This window comes from Dryobates pubescens, chromosome 2 (genome assembly GCF_014839835.1).
Source record: "Dryobates pubescens isolate bDryPub1 chromosome 2, bDryPub1.pri, whole genome shotgun sequence".
NCBI classification, from domain to species: domain Eukaryota; kingdom Metazoa; phylum Chordata; class Aves; order Piciformes; family Picidae; genus Dryobates; species Dryobates pubescens.
In genome coordinates, this window is record NC_071613.1 from 49,029,703 (window position 1) to 49,054,470 (window position 24,768).

At 39.0% G+C, this 24,768-nt stretch overlaps 1 protein-coding gene across 1 annotated transcript; it reads left to right on the forward strand.

Annotated features, from left to right (window-relative positions):
* Nucleotides 1-661: 661 nt before the first annotated feature.
* Nucleotides 662-24,422, forward strand: ACMSD (aminocarboxymuconate semialdehyde decarboxylase). Its single transcript, XM_009896779.2, has 10 exons — nucleotides 662-799; nucleotides 2,673-2,717; nucleotides 8,587-8,683; nucleotides 10,929-10,978; nucleotides 12,275-12,511; nucleotides 14,669-14,762; nucleotides 15,713-15,808; nucleotides 16,446-16,618; nucleotides 22,798-22,896; nucleotides 24,258-24,422. Exons 1-10 carry the CDS (start codon nucleotides 743-745, stop codon nucleotides 24,318-24,320), a joined length of 1,011 nt encoding a protein of 336 aa, XP_009895081.1. The 5' UTR covers nucleotides 662-742; the 3' UTR covers nucleotides 24,321-24,422.
* The last annotated feature ends 346 nt before the right edge of the window (nucleotides 24,423-24,768 follow it).

The following is a 24,768-nucleotide window of genomic DNA, read 5'->3' on the forward strand; positions in this document are numbered from 1 at the left end:
TAAATATGAGATGTAGATTCACAGGAAATCTGACCTAGCTCCAGTTAAGCTCCATTTAGGATGCAGAAACTGTTTGCCATGTTAGCTAGTGAACTCCATTAGCATTAATTACAAAGGTAATCTGAGCCATTCTCCTGCCAGATCTTGAGCCAGCTCAAGCTGTGAGCACCAGTGTACAGTACCATGTGTAAATATCCCAAGTGAACCAATAATGAGAAGGGGGAAATACAGTGCAGAACACAGATTTGGCTACAATTCAATATTTCTGAAGAAAATGCAAGGGAAAGAAGAGAGCAGTTGAGGAGGTGTGAGTGTCTTCCAGGGATATATTCTATACTCTCTACAAATTCTTGCGGAATCTAAATCAGCATGTTTAATAGAGTTATTCCAATTCCATTTTATTGACTGATTTTCAGCTATAAACAAGTTTGTGTAAAATAAAAAATCAGTGTGAAATAAATCCCTTCATAGTGCCACTCTAAGCACCCATTTTCCCTTTGCCCTCAGTCAGCTGTAGTTTATGCATTAACAGAGACTTCCTGCTAGAAGCCTTTGTTCTTCCGGAGAGCCACTCCTCTGGGATTGAGGGTCCCTGGTTGGCCACTGTACTGACCTCTCCTGATAAGGCAGCAGGTGGATCTGGACAGCAGCCAAAGTTGCTGAACCAGGGGCAGGAAGCATAGTAGCAATTACACAGAAAACATTTTCATTGAAGGAATCTTTCTCCTTTGATACTTCAGAAATGAAAATTGATATTCATAGCCACATTCTACCTAAGGAATGGCCTGACCTAAAAAAGGTAACAAGATCTTAGATATTCAGTGCCTCATGCCATCAGCAACCAATTCTACCAATGTAATGTTTAGAGGAACAATGAATGAAGGGTTTTGGTATAAATATCTCCAGGGGGTTGGTAATTTGACTTAATTTCTTCACTTTTGTTTTAAACAAGATAAATAAGCAACTATTAGACAAGATTAATGTTACCTAAGATAAAGTCATTCACATTTTATATCCACAGGCATGAAAGTCATTAACTTCAATAGGAGTGGGGTCACTCTAAATACAGTTAATTGATGATGATGATGATAATGATTTTACTAGTATCTGTTATTTTTTCAGTTACTGTACATAAATAGCATATTGTATTAAAAGTACAAAATATCAGTTGTCAGAACAGTGAAGCTATAAAGTCAGCTTGTCTTAAATTTGAATCTTAAGTGGTGTTATTACTATTATTCAATGATATAAATTTGTTCTTGTCGAGTAGTAACTTTCATGATTCTGTGAAAAGCATTGGAGAATGGAAATTATCATTCAGGTTTTCATTTAATAAATCTAATCCTTTTATTATTTTTGATTATCCAAATCCATGCAGTCGTCTCATTCAGAATTAGGTTTTAGAGTTATCACCTAAATAATTAAAATCACAATTCAATACAGAGATGTCTGATCCCTTTTTGACTCTTCTCCAGTGGTGTGATTCCTCCACATCTTCAGTACAAATGGTACTGAAAAGGGCCACATGGAACTATATTTATATATAGTTTATACATACATACCTATACAATTATTTGCAGTTTAAAATTGCATTTGTATTTCCAGGATAGCTATTTTTTATGGCTGTCATCTTGCCATTCATGATAAAAGAACAGAGCAGAAAGGAGAAGACCTGCATTGTTGCTTCTTTGCTTACATCCCCTATGTCTGACAATAGAATGAAACCATTTGATTTCCTTGTTCCTGTTTTTGCCCCCAAAAGAGCACCATTATTGCAACCATGCTCTTAGGCATCTGAGACACCAACTGAAATTGCGTTTTACATTGTACAGGTCTTGCACTTAATTATTTTGAGGTTGATGATGGCTGTGAATGTTTTTAAAGGACAATAAATTCACTGAGATCAAATCACCCAAAGAATCCCTTGATGTTCACAGACGTGAACATATGTATTCACATTGTTTACACATCAGCAAAAGGAATGCCTGCTCTTAGTTGCTCTTGAAATGTTTCATTACAAACAAATGGGAATTCTGAGCATCATCTTCAGTCTGCTATGATATTTCAAGATTTCCTGTATTTCTAATCCGATAATTTATGAAAGCAAAAGGAAATCAACATATTTTGTATGTTTGGGGAGTTTTGCATATACAATTTTGAATCTCTCTGAAAGAATCAATGAGCATCTGAGCTTCTCTTTTTTTAACTTCTCTTGGCTGTTTAAATATTAATAGACAAGAGACTGACCTTCAGTCCTGCTGCTGAATCATGGATGCTGAAAAGTGGAATCAATACATCTCTGTGCTAATGATTAACTGATCACAAATTGGAAAATTGTCAGCTCAGTTGTGACAGTGCCAAGTGCTTGTTTTAAATTTTTTTTGTGTTAAAGTCTTTCCAGTTAGAACCTCAATACAGGAAGCAGCTCTAAGCACTTTGAAATCAATTGTTGGAGTTACTATAAGCTAAAAGTTCAGATCTACGAACACTGTTAGTGCAGTCCACAGTTAAACTTCATCACTTCTCCTTAAGTCAGTGACTCATAGGCTCAAAGCTGAGCATATGCATAAGTGCTTCTTCTGAAGGAGGTACTGCTGGCTTGTAAGAACTGAGGGTTTTATTATTATTGCAGAGTGCTAACTAGCACTGGCTTTTTTCTCTTCATTTCACAGAGATACGGCTATGGTGGATGGGTACAGCTGGATCACCACTGCAAGGTTTGGGCTGTCTGGTGCTGTAATATCATCTTGTGTGTATTGTCATCAGAAATACAAACTCACAGTAGATCTATTAAAAAGCAAAGTGTCAATAAGATTGGCCGTGTGTCTAGTACAGTTTTCTCTGGAGGTCTATCTTCTATGAAGCAATATCACTCCAAGTCCTAATATACCTCAGTAGAACTGAGAGATGAAACTCCCTTCTCTTGTGTGAACCAGTACCCATTTGTCATTGTCATCTCATTTTAACATGGCTGTAAGGAATTCTTTTCAATAAGATAGGTCAATCTAAAGCAGATTACATGTAGATTTTTTAATATTTGTTTGTTTGTTAAATGCAGTCATCTTTATGAGAAGCAAAACCAAAAGGAACTAGTATTTTTAGCAAAATAACTCAAAGTTGAAAATACCTTTGTATTTCAGTCAAGGAGAAAGAGTAATTTTTGTAACTTCACAATAAGGAGAGCAAGTAGCAGAACAATAAGAACAATCCATAAATTTGGGGACCATTATGTAGAAAAGTAAGAGAATGGAGGTTATTGACAAGTAAAAAGCAGTCTGGATGTTTTTACTTTGTGTTTTTATTACTGTCCACTCTATTACCTTTGTAAAGGCACTTTTGAGCTCCATTAGTACAACAGGAACAACATCACCAGGTGCCATGAGTCTGTGCTACCATTCAGAAACTCCCGATGGTAGTGGAGTTAGCAGAGTACTCTGATGGGGACCAGAACTGGTTTCTTCAAGACTTGATTCTGATCTCACTCAGAGTAAACCAAATCTGCAGTAAAGTCAGTGACATGAACAGTGACACAACAATGTACAACAAATGTTGCAGGTTGTCTTTGGATAAGAGCATTAAAAAATTACCAGTATTAGTGGGTTTTCACAGGTGAACACAAGGACCCAGGTGAGGTAAGATATGGCAAAATAATTCCCCCTGTACATTACCAAGTAAGTTAACTGTACCAGCTCATTTTAAAGCTGTTACCTGCTACCATAGAATAACTTTGGCAGCCTTCTATCCCTGTCTATCTCAAACACTGTTACAGGAAGCCACTTTCTTCCTGAACCTGTCAGCTTCCCACTCCTAGGACCCTTTTTGGAGAGCCTGTCACTGCAAATGGCCTCTGGAAAAAAGAAGCTTAGAAAGATGACACTGAAAAGAAATCTCATGAGAACTCAGTTCAGTTTCCACCTCAGTTCATATGTACCTGACCTAACTGAAAAACTTAATCTGTGGTTGCCTGTAAAAGGAATGTTGTAAATTGTGCAGATACAGAAGATATAAAAGGAATGTAAGGTATTAGCCAGATAATTAAGCTAAAAATAGAGGGGGGGAAAGGAAGACAACAGAGGTTGCATAGATAAAGAGCAGAAAGAACACTGTGGATATAGTAAGCTGCAAGAGAAAAGATGCAAAGTTAAGAGCATGAATAGCTGAACAATGAGTGGCCAGCACATAACCCAGCTAAAGCATGTGAAGAGCCCAAGTAACTGTCTGTCTTTGTCCTGAAATTCAGACATGAGCTCAGTGTAAGAATTCTATACTGAAAACTAGAGTGATAAGTGACAGAAAGGTGTAGTATTTAGCACTCTCAGGCTGACAGTGCCTCTCCTTATTTAAGTAAACTTATAAAGAAAATAATCCTCATTGTTTCTGTTAGTGACTTGGTTAATTCATTCACTCTCTGTAGAGATTCAACTTTCATTGTCTTTAGGAAAGCAAGACTTGCATCTTCAAGGTAACCAAAGTATTTTAATATATGATGCCTTTTAATTTCAGAGGGACCAGACATTCCCTCATCCCCTTGTCACTTAGCAAAAATTAATCTTTGTGATTGGGTATATGCTTACACCAACTGGGGGGCGGGGGGGGGGGGGGAAGCTGACAAAATGGATACAGTATCACAGTATCACAGTATAACTAAGGTTGGAAGAGACCCCAAGGATCATCAAGTCCAACCTGTCCCAACAGACCTCACAACTAGACCATGGCACCAAGTGCCACGTCCAATCTCCCCTTGAACACCTCCAGGGACGGCAACTCCACCACCTCCCTGGGCAGCCAACACTGTGTCTATTTTATGCAACCCAAGGATACACACACTGTTGTCATTCTATAACGTGCAAGGCTGTGCTGTCAAGTACCTAACAACCACTTATGAAAAAGGATCACAGAATATGAAAGCTGGGATGGATAATGAGGAGCAAATATGCTGAAATTTCAAATCTGGGTCTAAGCAGGCACAGGAGGGGAGAGCAAGCCACCTGCTGAACTGAAGTGTGGATTGCACAGCTTCTGAGATACATGGCAGGTGCAGGAAGGAGAGAATTGTTGGAGACATTTTTAGCAGCTTAGCTGTTTGTTACAAGTCTGATGCTAAAATTCCTTACTAAAAATAGTCTGCAAAGGAACTTTCTGGCATGTCAATAGCAGCCTTTCACACTCTGCAGGGAATTCTGTCTAGCCTAATTCTGTCTGAAAACGTTGCATGAAAAAAGTGCATGGCAAAATAAAGCCGTGTTCAGATGTGTGGGGCTAGGGAATTTAACTCCCATGATTTAAAAAGAACCAACCCAAACAACAGAACAACAACAAAACCCCCAAAGCTTCTTATATCATTCTGTGAAGAAGCATCAGGGTCAAACTGGAAGAAAATAATTACATGCATTTCTAAAATGTGAAGTTTGAGATGTGACTGAGTAGTTTGGTGATGGGATAATTTTAAATGTAGCTTGCTGAATTACATCATCCTCTTGTACTTAAATCTCTTGATTTCTACCTAAATTAAATAGAGAAGGGAGGGAAGGGGAGGAGAGGGAATTATTCATCTGTGCCTTTAGAAAATTGTGTTAACCATGCAGATAAAAATCTCACATCTTTTATGGTACTTTCAGCACTGCATACATTCCTTTGGAACCTGAAAAGAAAATTTTCCTGATCTGTGTTTCATTCTTACTCCTGCAAAAAACTCTGATAATTGTTTCCCAGTGAGGTGTCTAAGTAATTTTTCACTTTTAAAATATCAGCACAGATTAGTGGCAGTTTCTAAAGACTATAGCAATATGACTGACTTTCACCAGATCTTTCCAGCATTACATACACAAGCATGAATCTATTCAGGTGATCACGGTTTGATTTTCTGCATAATCAAGTTGTTGCCAACACACTACTACTGTGAGCTCAGCCTTGACTTGTGTATGTTCCCAAAAAATCATCTAATGCAGATGAAAATAGCAAACTGACAACTAATTCTTCAAGGAGAAACTGTTCCTATACTACGAGCCCTGTGGTGGATTTATCTCAGCATGTTAAGTTGCCTGTAAAACTACAATCTATCTAATATGGTTTTCAGTATTAGCAGAAGAAAATATATATGAATACATGAGCTGAGCTGCTATGCCTTAGCTATGTCTGAAGAAAGAATTAAGACTCCCTTGTCCACAGAAATACTGCCAGTGGTACTCCAGTAAAGTCCACACAGCCTATTCATATGTGATCCAATGCTGAGTTCTACTTTGTCTTTTTGTCTACTCGCACCCCAAATATTTTTCTGCTTTTTAGGCAATCTGCAACAATGCACTGATCTTTTTTTTTAATCTACTGGAGTGTATGAGTAGAGTAAACATTTCTGCCAGGTTGGAGAATCAATTTTACAGGAACCTGAAGTATTCTACCAGAGGATCAGGACTCTGTATTTGTTATTACTGACTGCAATATTTCAAGTAATTTTTATAACCTCTGATACAGCTAACAAGTAACTTGGCAGTTTGCTAAGGCAGCACAGTTAGATTTGTTGAAGAGAGCCTTAAAATATTCATTAAAGCAGTATATTTGTGAATGATGTATGAAGTTCATAACAAATTCAAGGTTAAGGACAGTCTGACTGAAGGAAAGGACAGAAACCCAGCTCTGTAAGAAGAAGCAAAATTTTATTAGTTATTTCTGCTTTAGCATACTAGTAGCAAGTATTTTGATTTAACAGCTTTTCAGACAGGATCCTAAGTAAACCAGTTTTGTGAGGAAAAATGAAGTGCCTTGTCAAGAGACAGAATTCCTTTTCTAGAAGGGTCAGAAGTGCCCTGTACTTAGCTTCTGTTTACTGTGAGGGTGAAAGAATAGCTGCAGTGTTTTCTCATGTAGTTTTCAATATTCATCTGCAGCTGCAGTGTGTTCCCTGTTCAATACATGAGCTGCATGACTGCACTTACCCACCCCAAATACACAAGGTCATCTGGGTCTTCTAAATTCCATCACTTCCATTTATCCCTATGGTAGCCTGAAGCAACTAAGAAATACTCAGGCCTTGCAATTACTGGGCAATCATATCTCATCAAGTGGAGGCCAACATAAAGACTGTTTTGTCTGTCTTTAGGAGTCCATAGAATCACCTGGATACCTACAACTATAGCAGACAATTTACTTTGCTTGAAATGGTGCCCCCACTGTGCCTGGCACTGTGCCTCTTTGGACAGTGAACAAATCAACCAATAATTCAGTTTTAAAAGGAATCTTCTGTGTTGATAGTTAAAGGAACAGTATTAAATTCATGATATTGATCATATTTTGAACTTTGTACATTTGGGAATTGGGTAGCATATGGAGAGGGTATCAAACTAATTCAGGTTATGATTTAATATTGCATTTAGGTGTTTGGGGTTTTTCTTTCAAAAATAAAAATTCTTCAATATATCTTTTCTTTTTTTTCCCAAGGACAAATTATAACCTGAATACAACATAATAGATCTTCTTTTGTCTCAGTATCACTGATGATATGAAACAACTGGACTAAAATTAACAGAGTTGCACAATTGTTTCTGTAGTAACTGGGATCATCACAGTATCACAGTATCACCAAGGTTGGAAGAGACCTCGAGGATCATCGAGTCCAACCTGTCTCCACAGACCTCATGACTAGACCATGGCACCAAGTGCCACATCCAATCTCCTCTTGAACACCTCCAGGGATGGTGACTCCACCACCTCCCTGGGCAGCCCATTCCAATGACGAATGACTCGCTCGGTGAAGAACTTTCTCCTCACCTCGAGTCTAAACATCCCCTGGTGCAGCTTGAGACTGTGTCCTCTTGTTCTGGTGCTGGTTGCCTGGGAGAAGAGACCAACACCTTCCTGTCTACAACCACCTTTCAGGTAGTTGTAGAGGGCAATGAGGTCCACCTTAGCCTCCTCTTCTCCAGGCTAAACAATCCCAGCTCCCTCAGCCTCTCCTCATAGGGCTTGTGCTCAAGGCCTCTCACCAGCCTTGTTGCCCCTCTCTGGACACGTTCAAGTGTCTCAATGTCCTTCTTAAACTGAGGGGCCCAGAACTGGACACAGGACTCAAGGTGCGGCCTAACCAACGCAGAGTACAGGGGCACAATGACCTCCCTGCTCCTGCTGGCCACACTGTTCCTAATGCAGGCCAGGATGCCATTGGCCCTCTTGGCCACCTGGGCACACTGCTGGCTATCATGCTATTGACTTTTAGAAAAGCACACACATACCCAAGAGGAAAATTTCCCACATATTTAATTAGAGCATTGTTCAACATTTGGTTGGAGGATAAACTTGGTTTAAGGTACCTGATGTTTTTTCCAAACAAATGTAAAGTGATAGACATTGCAAAAGAAACTGGGGGGGAAGGGGAGCAGGGTTTACTATGAGGAATTAAATCTGGAGTATAAATGACTGGTTTATTAATGGCTGTTTTTAAATAGTCTTTGATTAAAAGTACCTACTGAATAAAAATAAGATAACAAAATTCTGTCACTGACTATCTGTAGGGAGCTCAATATACTCAAGTGTGTATAAATTAGCATGCACTACTTTGTCACATTTATAATATATGAAAATGTCATTTCATAGGGGCAGGCAAAGATGATGAAGGATGGAAAGCTTTTTAGAGTTATTCAAGAGAACTGCTGGGACCCAGAAGTACGGATTAAAGAGATGGACCTGTCAGGTACCTCCACAAAGGAACTAAAATCATTGTATCTCATTTAGAATAACAGCATCTTCTCTGTTAGTGCATCTAAAGGTCCTCAATAACAATACCACAATTAAAAGGCTTAGCATACTGATTCATTAGTTTAAATCTGTTGAAAGACAGTGAAAATTGATATGCTTTATACTCAGACTGAAATGGGTTATGTTCCCATAACTTTCCAGTAGCAATTTATTCCCCACATGGGCTCATTAATTTTGCTGAGATTTTTAAGGCAGTATGGAAGTAGTTGACATAAGTAGGGATGACTGACTCTAGACTTGAAAAGGAAACAAACATTCCAGGTATAAAAGTGAGTTATGTAAAAGAGGAAGCCCTTTCATTTTTCTTCCAAATGTTACAAAGATTCTGTTTACTCACAGGAGGTTTTTGTATGTTTGTTTCCTTTTCTAATACTTTTTTTTTTTTTTTCCTGCTTAGATGTTGCAAACTCATTCTGCATTTTTGCTAGAGGACCCTGAGCTTAGAGAACTGGAACAATTGCTTTGTCAGAAAACAGGTTTTCTGATTTATTAAGAAACTTAACCAGGTGTCCAATTTGCAATTTATTTATTTTTTTACATCAAGTTACTTGCCTGCCACTAAATAAGGTTTGTAAGACGGGAGGCTGAGGATGAGAGAAGGAACTTTGATCAGTTATTTTTTGTTAGATCTTAGGAATATGATTCCAAATTACTTCTGTGAGAGTAATATGTTACTAAAGATTATTTTTTCTTAGATGGGAGCTTGAATAATTCCCTATATCACATTCTCAGTAGACACAGCTTGGATAGCTTCTGCAGCTTTTCATAAGGAATAAAAGTCTGAAGATATTTATTCAGAAATTTTATATCAAACAGGAGACATTTTATGCTTATGATCTTTATGATTATTGTTTTCTTCTCTCATGCAACAGCATGTTAGGAGATACTTTGGGTCATTCTCCTCATGGAAGTTTACTGCAACACATAGCATAAGCTGATTTGGGAGGTCAAGGGCTGGCAGGCAATTTATGTAAACACAATTTAGATAATTTTGAACTACTTCATTTTCACCCTGGAGATGCAGAATTTCAAACTCCAACCATTACACATTTAATAATGATAATGCTAGAATGTCTTTGCAACCTCTCTGAAATATGATGCCTTGACTAGACTGTAATCATTCCCTGAGTTAGCTCAGGGATTTTGAGGATTACCACATCATTCAACCACAGTGTGGATCATAAATAGCCTGTGGGCATCTTTCCCTTTCAGTTATTTCAGTCAATGCTAATGGCAAGTTTCTACACAAGGGTTCTGCCCCATCTCTTTGCTGCAGACAAAGGCAAAACACAGGCAGGTTTTTAAAGATTTTTGCACCAGCTTTACAGAAAATAAAATTTATCATAAAGCCAACCCCACAACATTTCTTCACAAACAAAAGAGTGATCACTTGGTAAAAGGGAAAAAAAAAAGTCTAAAACTGTATGTTACAGCACCATCTGCTGACTCGTGCCACAAAAATGTCCCCTTTTATTACAGTACTCCACCAATACAGACATCAGTCAATTAAGTGTGAAAAAGAGTCTTAGTATTTTTCTTTCTTGGTCTTCAACTAATGATAAAGACTGTGGGCCACATTCCTCTTTTTCAGTTTGCAAAGCCATAGCTACTTAGTTCAAAGACAGTTTTCTGTGCATAATTTTGGAACAAAGATGCAAGGAGCCTTCCAGCTGAATAAAACTACTATCAGTCACTGTAGGGTGTAACTAACTCTGAAGGATCACTTAAATCTGATTTACATATTTACTTATTAAAAATATATATATGATGAATGTGACCCTAAAGTAAACTTCAGCTAATGTATTCTGTTGGTTTAACATCACATTCCTTTATGTGAGAGTAACATTAAATTACTATTTTAATTAACTGCACATGTGCATACCAAACACTTCTAAATTATTTCACAAACAATTGAATATGAATATGAACATGTTATTTTTCTTTCTACTTAGCAAGAATCTTCCAGTCCTAATAAACTGATGTGCTACAAGTTTACTACCATGACCCTTAATCGGAAAAAAAGAGATTCTATCCTTGTCACTATTAAATCAATGTTTCTTACCATTAAAGCTTTTACCTTCTACCTTTTGAAACAAAGTGCTTTCTCAAGAATTCCTAACATTTTACAAAAAAAACCCCAAAACATTAAAAATCATTAATAACTGTTTTTTCTTACTCAGGAGTCACAGTCCAAGTCCTTTCCACAGTCCCTGTCATGTTCAGCTACTGGGTAGGTTCCTGCTAGCATATTTTGTAATTCATGTTACAATATTTTAAACAACTCAAATGCATCCTCCTAGCAATTACATGGCTGAAGTCGTCACTGGAGCACTGAAGTAAATGGAGAATCGTTCTTCTGTGAAAAACAGAAGACCAAACAGTAGTCCAGGTATCAGAGGAGGCAGCAGGGTGTCCTAGCACAGTTCCGCTCAGTACACTCAGTAACAAAAAATGAGGCAACAGAATTTCTTCTGGGCACCTCATTGGGATGGCTGGAAACAGGGAGAGGGAATTTACACAGGGAGAGAGAATTTACATAGCATGAATCCATGGCTAGAAGGTAGATGGATTCCATGAAAGCTAGGCCTTAATCAGTATTTTCAAATGGGAAAAAAGAAAAAAGTGAAAGATATATTTGTGGGTTTGTCCCACTTTAAGTGTAGCATGGGACTCATTGCCCTAGAATGCTTTGAATCTTGAAATTCAGTAGCAAATCTAAATTAAGATGTTCCCTGTATGGGGATCTTGACTGCATCAAAGAAACTTAAAAAAAAAAAAAAAAAAAAGGCAAAATTCTGTTCAAAGCACATTCTCAGTTTGGCTATGCAGCTATGTGTGTTCAGCTTATAACAAGCTGTGATATTGTAGGTAAACAGATATGCTACATTAAAAATTATTCTGTTAATCCCTCATATAGTATATTGATCTTTGAAATTTCTTGTTGGGTGGCATACCTTTAACATTTTTTTCTGTTATTTATGGCAATATCTTCCATTAAATAGGTGCTGGAGAAGAAACAGGAAACGGTCTGGGTATTGCAGTTCCCTTACTAGAATTATGACTGTTTATCTCCTGCTAAATGTTAGAAGTTTGCTCAAATTTTCTCTGTAGAATTCTCATGCCCCAAGGTCTCACATTTCTTACTTTTATCTCTTCAACTACAATAACTGCAGCATATGGTGAGATGTTTTTGCATTGGGATGAACAAAACTAAAGGACTGCTTAACACAAAAGGCAAGATACTGTAAGTGCTTCAGCAACCTGGGCCTTATTACATTCATCCTCAGCAGTAAAAGCAACAGCAGTTAATAAAATATTTAAGACAAGAAGCAGAACTGCACCCAGCGGTTTTGAAGTGAGACAGAATTTAGCCCTACTGGTTTCCATCTATTCACAACTGTAAAGTAAAGTTTAGTTTAAAACTTGTCTCTGAATTGTTTGCCATGACATTTATCCAATATCTTCCAGTGGTGATAACATTTAAGAGCTATATTTTAATCTACTCTTCTGCTTAATATCTTACCAGGCCAAACCTCAGGATACCTTAGATCTAGCCCAGATATTAAATAATGACTTAGCTGCTACAGTAAGAAAGTACCCCAAGAGATTTATTGGCTTGGGTACACTACCTTTGCAAGCTCCAGACCTCGCTGTGAAGGAAATGCACCGCTGTGTGAAAGAACTTGGATTTCCTGGAGTACAAATAGGGTCTCATGTCAATGAATGGGACCTGAATGCACCAGAACTGTATGATATTTATGCTGTGAGTAAATGTTTCTTTATTTTGGAGGGTTCTGAGATATGGAATTCTGTCTAAAAATATCTTGGGACATACTCAGTCAACTAAAGTTATAGGTACATTAAAACAAGTTAGCCTTCTGATCTGCTGAGTGACCAGGGAGGGTCAGCTTTAATTATATATGCTAATTCAATATAGGATGTAAGGACAATGTAAAACATTTTGAAACATACTTTGTAATAATGAATAACAAGATCTTTTTATGATGTGAGTTTTCACCATAGAGTTACCTTCTTGGTTTGTGAGGATGGGAAGTATCAAATAAGGCATTTCTGTACTGTTTGCTTTTGTGTTCAAGTTACTGTATCCAACCCTGTTTAGGAAATTACACAGCTCCCTGAGATTTTCAGAGATGGCTACAGAGCCAAAGTCTCATACAGAATTATGCAAATGGGAGCAAAAGTTCTAAACTGAATGTACAGATTGCATTTAAACAGCCTGAGGTCCAGATGAGAATGGTCATTTGTCTAAAATTATGAGGTTTAATCAATGCACATTCTGTATCTTTCTCACAGGTTATTATAGCTGTCAGCTTGAAATTGATCCATAGAGGTTATTTTTCAGAATGCTCAGCTGAATTATTCAAGAATTTTTTATTACTGCAGCATCTGGGCTATTTGTTTCTATGGTCATGCACAATTAATCATCAACTTTGACTCTTGAAGATGCGCGCATTCAGAGAATCACGGCATGGCTGGTCCGAATGCTGCTGAAGCAGGGCCTCCTAGAGCCAGATACCCAGGACCATGCCCAGATGGCTTTTGAATATCCCCACTGAGGGAGACTGCACAACTTCTCTGGGCAACCTGTTCCAGCGCTCAGTCACCTTCACAGTAAAAAAAGTGTTTCCTGAATTTCGGAGGGAACTTCCTGTGCCCATTGCTTCTGGTCCTGTCACTGGACACCACAGAACAGAACCTGATTCCACCTTCTTTACACCCTCCTTTCAGGGATTTATATCCATTCACAAGATTCCCACTGAAGCCTCTGTACTCATCAGAGCTGAACAGCGGCAGCTCTCTCAGTGTTTCTTTACAGGAGAGATGCTCCCATCCCTTCATCATCTTTGGACTCTCTCCAGTAGCTCCATGCCTGTCTTGTACTAAGATCCCTCTCTTGTATGGGGGTACTCTCTCTTACACTGTACATGATGCAGCTTATGTTTAACACATGTAGGCAGCAACCTCTATCACTTTTAGAACCACCCCTGGATAACAAAGATTGTGAAATTAAGCTGTATTTGATCAGGAACTTGATCAATCTACCATGAATTGCTATTTTTATTTTACAAATGTAGACAGCAATTACTCCCTACAATCCAAAAGTTGCAGCTTTATTTATGCATGTATGGGTAAATAAACCCAAAGTTTTCAAATGTGTGATAATCTCCTTAGCAACAAGAGGAGGTCCAGAAATATATCTGACAAAAAGAAACTGTTAAATCCTGGTTAAGCATTTGAATGACTCTGGTAACTATCTGTGTAAATTTAAGCACATAGTTAAATTACTCAGCCACAATCAGCATCCTACACTGTTCTTCTGTTTTCCTTCCAAAGTTGTCACCAGTTTTGGAAAATTAATATACTTGAGTGGAGATGAGTTATTGACCAGAAGAACACTAGATTTTGACCTCTTAGGGTGAATTAACTAGAGGACAAATATAGTGCAACAGCAATGAATGAATTCTGAATACAGCTGGAAAAATTCTGCAAATCCACCCTATTAAACATGGTGAGAATTCGTCCTCATATGTGTAAGGAAATCAAAAGAGTGCTAGTTTGAATTGAGTTTTATGGTGCAGGATGACTGACAAACAGCTAAAAAAGCATTTTCATACTGCATTCATCTGAGGAACACTTGGCTTGCTAAGAAGATGTTATCAACAGTGTTTCAAATCCTCTAGTCTCAAAAAGAACTGTAAAACTGAGTGAGGACTTCATGATACGGCTCAGAGGAGTAAATATAACCAACTATTGCTTATAGCTCTTAGTTCTGGCCCTATTTTCATAACTCGTACTGATGCCCAGTACTGTTCTGCAGGTAATCTTTAAAGCATGGCTAAGCACTACTATGGATTTTGGTATCATTAGTCAAGGTTTAGATTTTTTCTTTTTCCTGCAGGCTGCTGAACAATTAAATTGCTGTCTCTTTGTGCATCCCTGGGACATGCAGATAGATGGGAGGATGTCTAAATATTGGTTTCCCTGGCTAATAGGTGAGTGCACATTTACTTTGCTTAATCTATATTTATGAACTGTCACTTGATTATGCCCAGAAGATTGTTGCAGAGGTATTAGTACAGAGCAGAACTACATAATTTTTCCTATCAGTCTTCTTTCTTTTTTCTTTTTTTTTAAACTCATCCAGGAAAATAAACAAATATAAAAATTGAATACAATAAAGCTTTTTTCTTTGGTTACACAGTATCACAGTATAACTAAGGTTGGAAGAGACCCCAAGGATCATCAAGTCCAACCTGTCCCAACAGACCTCACAACTAGACCATGGCACCAAGTGCCACGTCCAATCTCCCCTTGAACACCTCCAGGGATGGCGACTCCACCACCTCCCTGGGCAGCCCATTCCAATGACGAACGACTCGCTCGGTGAAGAACTTTCTCCTCACCTCGAGTCTAAACCTCCCCTGGCACAGCTTGAGACTGTGTCCCCTTGTTCTGGTGCTGGTTGCCTGGGAGAAGAGACCAACCCCTTCCTGTCTACAACCACCTTTCAGGTAGTTGTAGAGGGCAATGAGGTCGCCTCTGATCCTTCTCTTCTCCAGGCTAAACAATCCCAGCTCCCTCAGCCTCTCCTCATAGGGCTTGTGCTCAAGGCCTCTCACCAGCCTTGTTGCCCTTCTCTGGACACGTTCAAGTGTTTCAATGTCCTTCTTAAACTGAGGGGCCCAGAACTGGACACAGGACTCAAGGTGTGGCCTAACCAATGCAGAGTACAGGGGCACAATGACCTCCCTGCTCCTGCTGGCCGCACTATTCCTAATGCAGGCCAGGATGCCATTGGCCCTCTTGGCCACCTGGGCATACTGCTGGCTCATGTTTAGGTGGGTGTCAATCAGCACCCCCAGGTCCCTCTCTGTTTGGCAGCTCTCCAGCCACTTTTTTTTAATTCTTAATTTTTTGTTTTTAATTTGTTTTTAATTCTTAGGCATGCCAACAGAAACCACCATGGCCATTTGCTCCATGATTATGGGAGGAATTTTTGAAAAATTCCCTAAGCTGAAAGTTTGCTTTGCACATGGAGGTAAAGAACATACCGAGTGAAACGCAGATTCACAGGTTGCTTTGGTTTGGAAGGGAACACTTCAAAGGTCATCTAGTCCAACCCCTCTGCAGTGAGCAGGGATAACACCACCAAGATCAGGCTGCCCATGGCCTCATCAAGTCTGATCTTGGGTGTCTCCAGGGAACAGGACCTCAACCACATCCCTGGGTAACACCTGCCCTACTTCAGTTTAGCCTGGTATAATTGTATTTTCTGGTATGCTAGTTAATAGGGTTACCACTTTCACTGCCACCAGCTGGGTACTATCACCCCAAAGAAGATAATCTGCCAGATGGGCTGCTGATAGGACCAGTCTCTAGACAACATCAGCCAATGTTTGACCTGCTACAGTAGCCTTTAAGAGCAAGGAGGAGGAAGGGGTGACAGGAGGTGGTTTGGGGACAGGGATAAGTAAGTAGTAGCAGGAATTTGGGCATCACGTTAGTGAAGAATTGTGCAAAACAGAGAAAGAGGCTAATGAAGAGGAAGAAATAAAAAATTGCCAGTGCTGAGCACTTTCTAAATAGCTGACAGTAAAGCTTATCTCTGTTTATACAGTGGCTTATTTTTCTCCTGCATATTTTCAGCTTCTCTTACTAAAAGTTTCTTCTTGCAGGTGGAGCTTTTCCATACACAGTGGGGCGTATCTCCCATGGATTCAACGTGCGCCCTGATTTGTGTGCAATGGATAATAAGGTGGATCCAAGAAAATACCTTGGTTCATTTTACACAGACTCTCTTGTACATGATCCTGGTGCACTAAGGCTGCTAACAAGTGTGATAGGAGAGGTGAGTTTCAATGCTTCTGGAAGCAGGCAAGTCTTTATTTAATGCTCTACGAAATAGCAAAAGGAGAAGAGAAGAAGCAAGGAGGAAGACAGCATATTCACCCACTAAAATCAGAGCCTGGGCTTTCACAAAATTATGGGCTTCTGCCATAATGTTTTTACTGTATGGAGTTATTGCAATGGTGGGTTTAAGCCAGGAAATCATGCACTGTGAAATTCAGTTGAGTGAGGCTAGTTCCTTGTACAAGATTGTTCAGGGTGGGACTGCAAGCAAAGACTTCATCATTCAGAGCTTTGTTTTCAAATGGCTTAATTTTCAAGTGTATACTTGAAGAAATTAAACTATATTTCCACTTGGGAAGCTATAGGGAGAAAGAAGTCATGAGTAAATAAAGTTTTTGTGAGGATCCTGGAAAGCACATGAAACATGCAAAAATATTTCACTTTTTGGAGTAGAGAGGAAAGAAATCTTTGTAGTTTAGCAATCTGTTTAAATTGGGTACAGCATGGAAGCAAAAAACACAGAAATATTCAGATCATTCCTTCTCATTAGAAATGCTCAGGAAGGGTTTAAAATTGCATCACTCATGCCAACTTCCAGTGGACCACTACAAATCAACAAGAGACCTGTATTTGTGTCTTGACCTCTGAAGCTCATGGAGTTTCTGCAGCTAGCAGGCAGACACCTACCAGAAGTCAAAACCAGAAATAGAAGCCCTGACACAGACTTTGTTATCGCAACAGCTGTGTTCCGGTTTCCTGTGCATTGGTTTCTAGGCTCACATACTCCTTTCTCATGTATGGGGCTGTGGCTGTCATCAGGGCCTCTTTTATGACCAAACTTCACAGACACAGATAAAGTGAATGCTTTCTTTCTCTCCACAGAACAGATACTGTTGATTTCCCATTTTCACCTGCAGAGTGAACAGGTTACTGCAATAAATCTGTATTAGAACTGGTGTCTTACCTAGGCCAGCCAAAAACAGTAATGCAGAACTACTGCTTTCTTTATCTTGGTACTTTGAGCCCAGGTCTCAACCCTTGAAATCCACAGGTCTGTGCTGCATGGGAAATCTGTAGCTTTCAGATTGGACTTTTGCTAGCAGCTCCTCTGCAGTACTTGTGCCTTTTAGGAAAGCTTTGCACCAGAAGGATTACTAGCAAAATACTAAAGCTCCAGCCCAAGACTGACTTCCTTTAATTTCTGTTACCAACCCTCTAAACAGTAAATATATCACGGTCAACAGCCCAGGAATTTCTAGTGTGTATTACCTTGGAATCTAACTGTAGCTTAGAGTAATCAAGCAGCTTTAAACAGTTTTCACAATTGATTTACAAATTTTACTAGATGTGACGTGTGCTTGCGTTTTACAAGACACCCAAAGGCTTACAGAGTAACAGTTCAGCACCTGCCTTCAGTTATCTCACTGAGAATTCTCCCCAAATCTCGACCATATTCATCCTTAAGTATCTTCTCATTAAAATGCACTTACAGTATAGAGGAATGAGTCTAGCTCTTAAATTTTAAATCATGGTGGTCAGATTCCATTTGTAATTGCCAAGGAGACATGATCACATTCTAGTTTCTGTTTTAGAGTGTTGGGAGACATGTTTTGACATGGTTAGAAAAACACTGGTGAATTAGAAGCTGTGTGACTCAGCGTGGCTGAGACCCACAGATTCTTTTTCTGGTCTGACTCTATTAAGCTGAACTGTAGATGTCAAGAGCAAAGCAGAAGAGCAAGTACAACGGGTTGTACTGACATTGCCGACAAACTTAACTTTTTTCCTGCTTTCACTTGTATAGCATGAGAGTCTCAAAGGAGTTCGGCTTCAGAGTAACAAGTTAGCTCTGCAGCTCAAGGCTGCTCTAAGCTACGGCAGTTGTGGAAAAGCTGCTGTCTTCACACCACACTTAAATTGTTACTTCTCTGCTTTTCTTCCCGAGAAGTGACACAAGACTGTGTCCCTTTAGCATAATTAGTCTTTGCAACTGAAATTTAATTATTGGAAGAGTGAGAGGTTATGGATTCTAATTCAACAAAGTCACTCAGAAAAAGCCTCTCCAGCTTATTTTGTCACAACAGACATCTGAAAGTTCCTTCATGCAGTAAGTTTGACCAGTGTGCTGTGTGGGAAAAGATTCCCTCTTTTTCCAATGAAAGCTGATAGTCTCACATAATTACAGAATCACAGAATGTTAGGGGTTGGAAGGGACCTTGAAAGATCTAGTCCAACCCACTCTGCCAGAGCAGGATCACCTAGAGTAGGTCACCCAGGAACACATCCAGACAGGTTTTGGATGTCCCCAGAGGAGACTCCACAACCTCTCTGGGCAGCCTGTTCCAGTGCTCTTGTTGCCCTCACAGTGAAAAAGCTTTCCCTTACGTTCATAGGGAACCTCGTATGCTCCAGCTTGCACTTGTTGCCCCTTGTCCTATCACTGGACATCACTGAGAAGAGCTTGATTTCATCCTCCTGACACTGCCCCTTACCTATTAATAAACATTAATGAGGTCACCCCACAGTTTTCTCTTCTCCAAGCTAATAAGACCCAGCTCCCTCAGCCTTTCCTCATAAGGAAGATGTCCCACTCCCTTAATCATCTTTGTGGCTCTGTGCTGGACTCTTTCAAGCAGCTCCCTGACCTTCCATGAGATCAGTGCTTTAAAAAAAAATGCCAAACATCTCACAGAGTTTTCAGTGCAGTCATATGTTGGCAGAATAACATATGTAAGATGAATAAATGCTGGGCCAAAAAAACAATGTGACTGAGTCCTGAGAGGATGACATTAACTTTATGAGCTGAAGGTTTGAAATAGGACAGTTCTCTAGAGTATAGCTAAGAGTTCTGCAGGAAGGGCATCAGCATGTGTAAAGATGTGCTTAGACATGGCTTCAGGTCCTTAGGGAACAGCCATTTCCTGGCATCAGAACGTAAAGTGTTGGCTTTGAACTTATGAATATCAAAATCCAGTGGCAGCTGTGGTGAGTCATGTACATTTAACTCCATCCCTCCTTACTTTTGGGTGCAGGTTAATTTGAGCTTATCCCAGTTAAAGCAAGCAGAAATACACATTGCTGAGAAAGGCTTTTCCAGGGTTGCCAAACTGCTCCAGCCCTATGATGAGGTAGTATGAAGTGAATATAAACAAACACACACCCCCCTAACGATGCTGGCTATACAAAGTGAATAACTGGGTTGACAGGGTGTTGAATGATTCAGTGTATCTCCACAAAAAAATTCCTCATGGTGATTCCTCAAGAGCCTTCACCCAAAAGTAAAACATTGTTTGGCCACAAGTTAGAGCTGAGATGGCTATAGCTATCTGGCCTTTTTTTGGACATGTGTTGTGATAGTAGGAAAGAAAGCACCATTCAAGGAAAATAATTTTAACTAATATAAGAGGACAAACTGATACTTGATGCTCTTTGAGATTCATTTTAAGATTCATGTTCCTATTATTATGGAAAAAATTGTGTTGGGTAGAAAGGTCCACTGAGGCTGCTCATTACTGAGATGTACCTTTCTAAAAGGAGTGATGCACTAATTAAAGTGTCAAACTGTGAGTCCTCTAGGGAAAATGGAGTTTGTTGATATCCTTGGGTATAATATAATAATACATCTATTGTTCTAGGAATTTTATTTATCTGCAGAGTCTTCAAATGGCTTCTGTGACTGAGCCTGCCTGCTAAAGACAGGTGCTGCAATCTCCATTTCTTAGACAAGTATAAAACTGGTGCTCAGAGAGTACAGATGAACATCATGTATCAGTAGTAGCAGAGCAATAATGCTGCTTCTAAATTGTTCTTATTAATTTACATCTCTTAATTTCACTGTTAATTAATAAATCACAAAATTAGCTGTGAAATACTTTCAGTTAAAGAAGTATATATCTAAAGTAATATATATATATTATTCCAATGAGGGCATGGAATTTCTTTCTGCTTTGGTATACAGGGTGTGTAAGCAAGAATGTACAGCCCTTTCCTGGCTTGCTTACCCTTGACTAGTAAACAGCTGGGCAAATATTAGGTTTTCTTCTCCTTTGTTTAGAAATCTATTTTGTCAAATAAACTTACTGTGTTTATTGGTTGGGGATTTTTTTTGGGGGGGTGGGGTGGTATATGGAATATATCTGGTTTTCATATCAGAAGCAAATGTCTCGGTATCAGATTGAATATAAATAAAATAACCTATTTAGCTGCTTAAATGTACACACATCCAAATATATTTTGTTAATCTACACTCAGAACTTGATTTAGCAGACAGAAGAGTATAGATTCTCCTATTTTAATCTTATGGCAAGACATCTATAACAAATTAGAACAATATAGGACAGAACAATAGAATGTGTACCTTTCATATTAAGGCTCTTTCAAAGACTCTCGGGTGACATCTACTGGAAGTGAAAAAAAAAAATGAAAAGTCATTCAACAAATAAGAAAACCGAATCATTTCATAAAATAGCTGAAATATGCTTCCTCCACCCTATTTCAGTATTGGTAACTGAGTTCAAATATTGTAACAAGTGCCCCAAATTCATGAGCTTGACTTCAAATTCATGAGACATTTAAAAACATATATTCTTAATGAAAACTGTGGGTTTCAAATATTCATGTCTCCAGGAGATGAAGCTTAAAGGAAAATAGACTTTTGATAAAATCAGGAGAGTTGGCGGTATGCGGTCTCCAGGGTAGACAGAAATGGGGAAATAGCATTCTAGTGTGAAAATGAACCTATAACAATGTGGACCTCTTGAGAATCTGCCTATTTCTTTTCATCTCTGATAACAGGAATGATGCATACACATTTTTATTGAATTTTCTTTTCACTGACTTGCTTTGCAAAACAAATCATATCATGTCACTCATATTCTCGGGTCCGTGGTTCCAACGCACATCTAAAATCCAATCCTGTTTGGTTTTTTCCGTTAAGAAAAAAGACTTCCAAAAATAGATGAAATTTTGCAAATGAGACTTTGAGTTTGTTATCTGAAGCTGAATGCTATTTAAAATTAAATTTAATTAATTATTTTTAAGATGTGGTTGTATTAATTCTACACTGTACCAGGTTTTAACTAGTATCACATTGGAAGCATCACACAAACAGTAATTGTGCTTTCTTTGTATTTTTTATTACATATTCTTCTCAATACATAAAATTTTGAGTATGTGTGTGTCCATAATCAAAAATTTCAAATTCAGGAATGCAAATCCAAGCATCTTTCCTGAGTTTGGTGCAGAACTTCCTGAAGGGAGGTTGTAGACAGGTGGAGGTTGGTCTCTTCTCCCAGGCAGCCAGCACCAGAATAAGAAGACACAGTCTCAGGCTGCACCAGGGGAGGTTTAGGCTGGATGTTAGGAAGAAGTTCTATACAGAGAGAGTGATTGCCCATTGGAATGGGCTGCCCGGGGAGGTGGTGGAGTCACCATCATTGGAAGTGTTCAGGAGGAGACTTGATGGGGTGCTTGGTGCCATGGTTTAGTTGATTAGGTGGGTTGGATTGGTTGATGGGTTGGATGTGATGATCTTGAAGGTCTCTTCCAACCTGGTCTATTCTATTCTATTCTATTCTAAATTCTTAAAGATATGTGTTAAAAACTCTTATACTGCTTTTTGACTGCATGCAACCATGCAGAGTATGCACTGAGCATGAAAAGAACTGGAAAGTCAAGAGATGGAAAGAAGAATTCTGTGTGTCCTTTGTTGGCCATTTAATTATGGCAACACTTAACCAAGATTAAGCACTGCATTTTAGGCAAACTACTTGCAGAAGTAGTTCAAAAAGGTAGGATAACCATTTGTGTTACATTTCTAACCAGCACTACATTACAGAGAGTTGATCTGAGTATATTACCCTTTGTGTTGTATTCACCTTAGCAATATACACCCATTCCCATGGGCCTGGGATCTGCATTGTGAACATCAGAATGAAAATGCACCAGCCTTTAGTTAGACACCACAAAACCAACCAATAGCCTGTACTTTTTTTCAAGCATAAGTTCACCCAATAAACCCTTGAGTCATTGTTTTTTTTCCTAATGAAACTTGGAACCCAAAGAAGGTCTTCATATTCATGTTTGAAATTAATCAGTCCAATGTAATTTCCAGAAGGCACATGCAACTAGATTGTATAATGTTACTACAAAATGTACAACATGGGTTTTTATTACCAGGACAAAGTGATTTTGGGGACAGATTACCCTTTTCCACTTGGAGAATTGGAACCTGGAAAATTGATTGACTCAATGGAAGATTTTGACAACAAACTGAAGGTATGATCTTTACATTTGAGGGGTTTTTCCCATCCTTTTTACACCTCTGTGGTGGTTTCAGATTTAGTTACAGATTTCAAGCAGAGAAGTAGGAAAAAAATCACTATTGGGTGTAAAATGGAAAACAAAAGATTATTCTAAATAAATGCATTGGGTAAATATCTAGAATAAGATGAGCTGTACCATAACAGTTCTTCCCTTTTCTCTTCTGTTCTCAGCTGGTTTTGCTTCACTCAAGAGAGATAATCTGCATGTTGGCTGGCCTTGGCTAAATCTAACCCACTGCTTCTCTCTCTGTACTCCTCTTTCTCTTTGGAACCTGGGGGTAGGGGCAGTGGAACAGCTTCCCTGGTCTCTTGACCAGGGTGGGTTTCATGTTGTTTGCTAATTGTAAATATCTGTATAATATTGTAAATACTGTATATTTTGTACATATTCATTGCATTCCATTGTAGAGTGTAGACTTTGCTTGTAAATACAGCCTCATTTGCTTCTAACTGAGTTGGTCTGGTGAAGTTGATGTTGGGGGGCGGAAACTTCAACCCACCACACACCTCTCATTTTAGACCTGAGACAAAACACTAAAATATCAGAGTACTACACTGATTTCTGCAGTATGGAAGAGGCCATTTTGTCTCTTTGCAGCAGTTCATTTTAAAGTATGAGAAAAAAACATTTGAGCAAAATCACAGAATCACAGAATGTTAGGGGCTGGAAAGGACCTACAGAGATCATCCAAGTCCCCTGCCAAAGAAGGATCACCTAGGATAGGCTGCACAGGAATGCATCCAGACAGGTTTTGAAAGTCTCCAGAGAAGGAAACTCCACAACCTTTCTAGGCAGTCTGTTCTAGTCCATCACCCTCACTGTAAAGAAGTTTCTCCTTGTGTGGAACCTCCTGTGTTCTAGCTTGTTCCTTGTCCTATCACTGGGCACCACCAAAAAGACACTGGCATTTTCATCTTGACACCCACCCCTCAGATATTTACAGGTATTGATAAGATCCCCTCTCAGCCTTCGCTTCTCAAGACTAAACAGCCCCAGTTCTCTTAGTCTCTCTTCATCAGAGAGATGTTCTAGTCCTGCAATCATCCTCATAGACCTCCGCTGGAATCTCTCCAGCAGATCCCTGTCTCTCTTGAACCGGGGACTTCAAAACTGGACACAATATTCCAGGTGTAGTCTCACCAGGGCAGAGCAGAGGAGAAGGAAAACATCCCTAGACCTGTTGGACACACTCTTCTTAATGCACCCCAGGATACCATTGGCCTTCTTGGCCACAAGGGCACATTTCTGTCCCATGGATGACTTGATAATGTGAGTTAAGCACACACAAACACATGTATGTTTTGTTTTTACAGGATAAACTCAAGGCTGGCAACGCTCTGGAATTTTTGGGTCTTAGCAGAAAACAATTTGAATAATTATGAAGATATTAAAAGAGACCAAACTTCAGAAATTATGCTGAATCCTCGGGGATAGTTCTCTTTGCATGTGCAATTATACAGAAGAAAAATAAATGTGTTGAGTATACGACAGCCTCCTATTATTTCCAGAACAAAAGCAAGGGTACTGGAAACAAGCACACACAGGTATTTCTGTGCATTTGAGGATTTAGGCTCTCTTTAAATGATTCTGAAATCCCTGCTCTCATCAAAAAGGAAAGATCTCATCTCCTGCAGTTGTAATGAGAATCTCTGAAGGACAATCAATGTCATGTTATTAGGACAGGAAGACAGAGCTGAGAATATTATGACTTGTATCCATTACATTTCACTCTTTGTTATGCCAAATAAACAGAATTTGAAGCAATTTTAAAACAGAATGTAAACAGAGTTTTGTGGCTACTCAGCAAAGGGCAACATTTGCCTT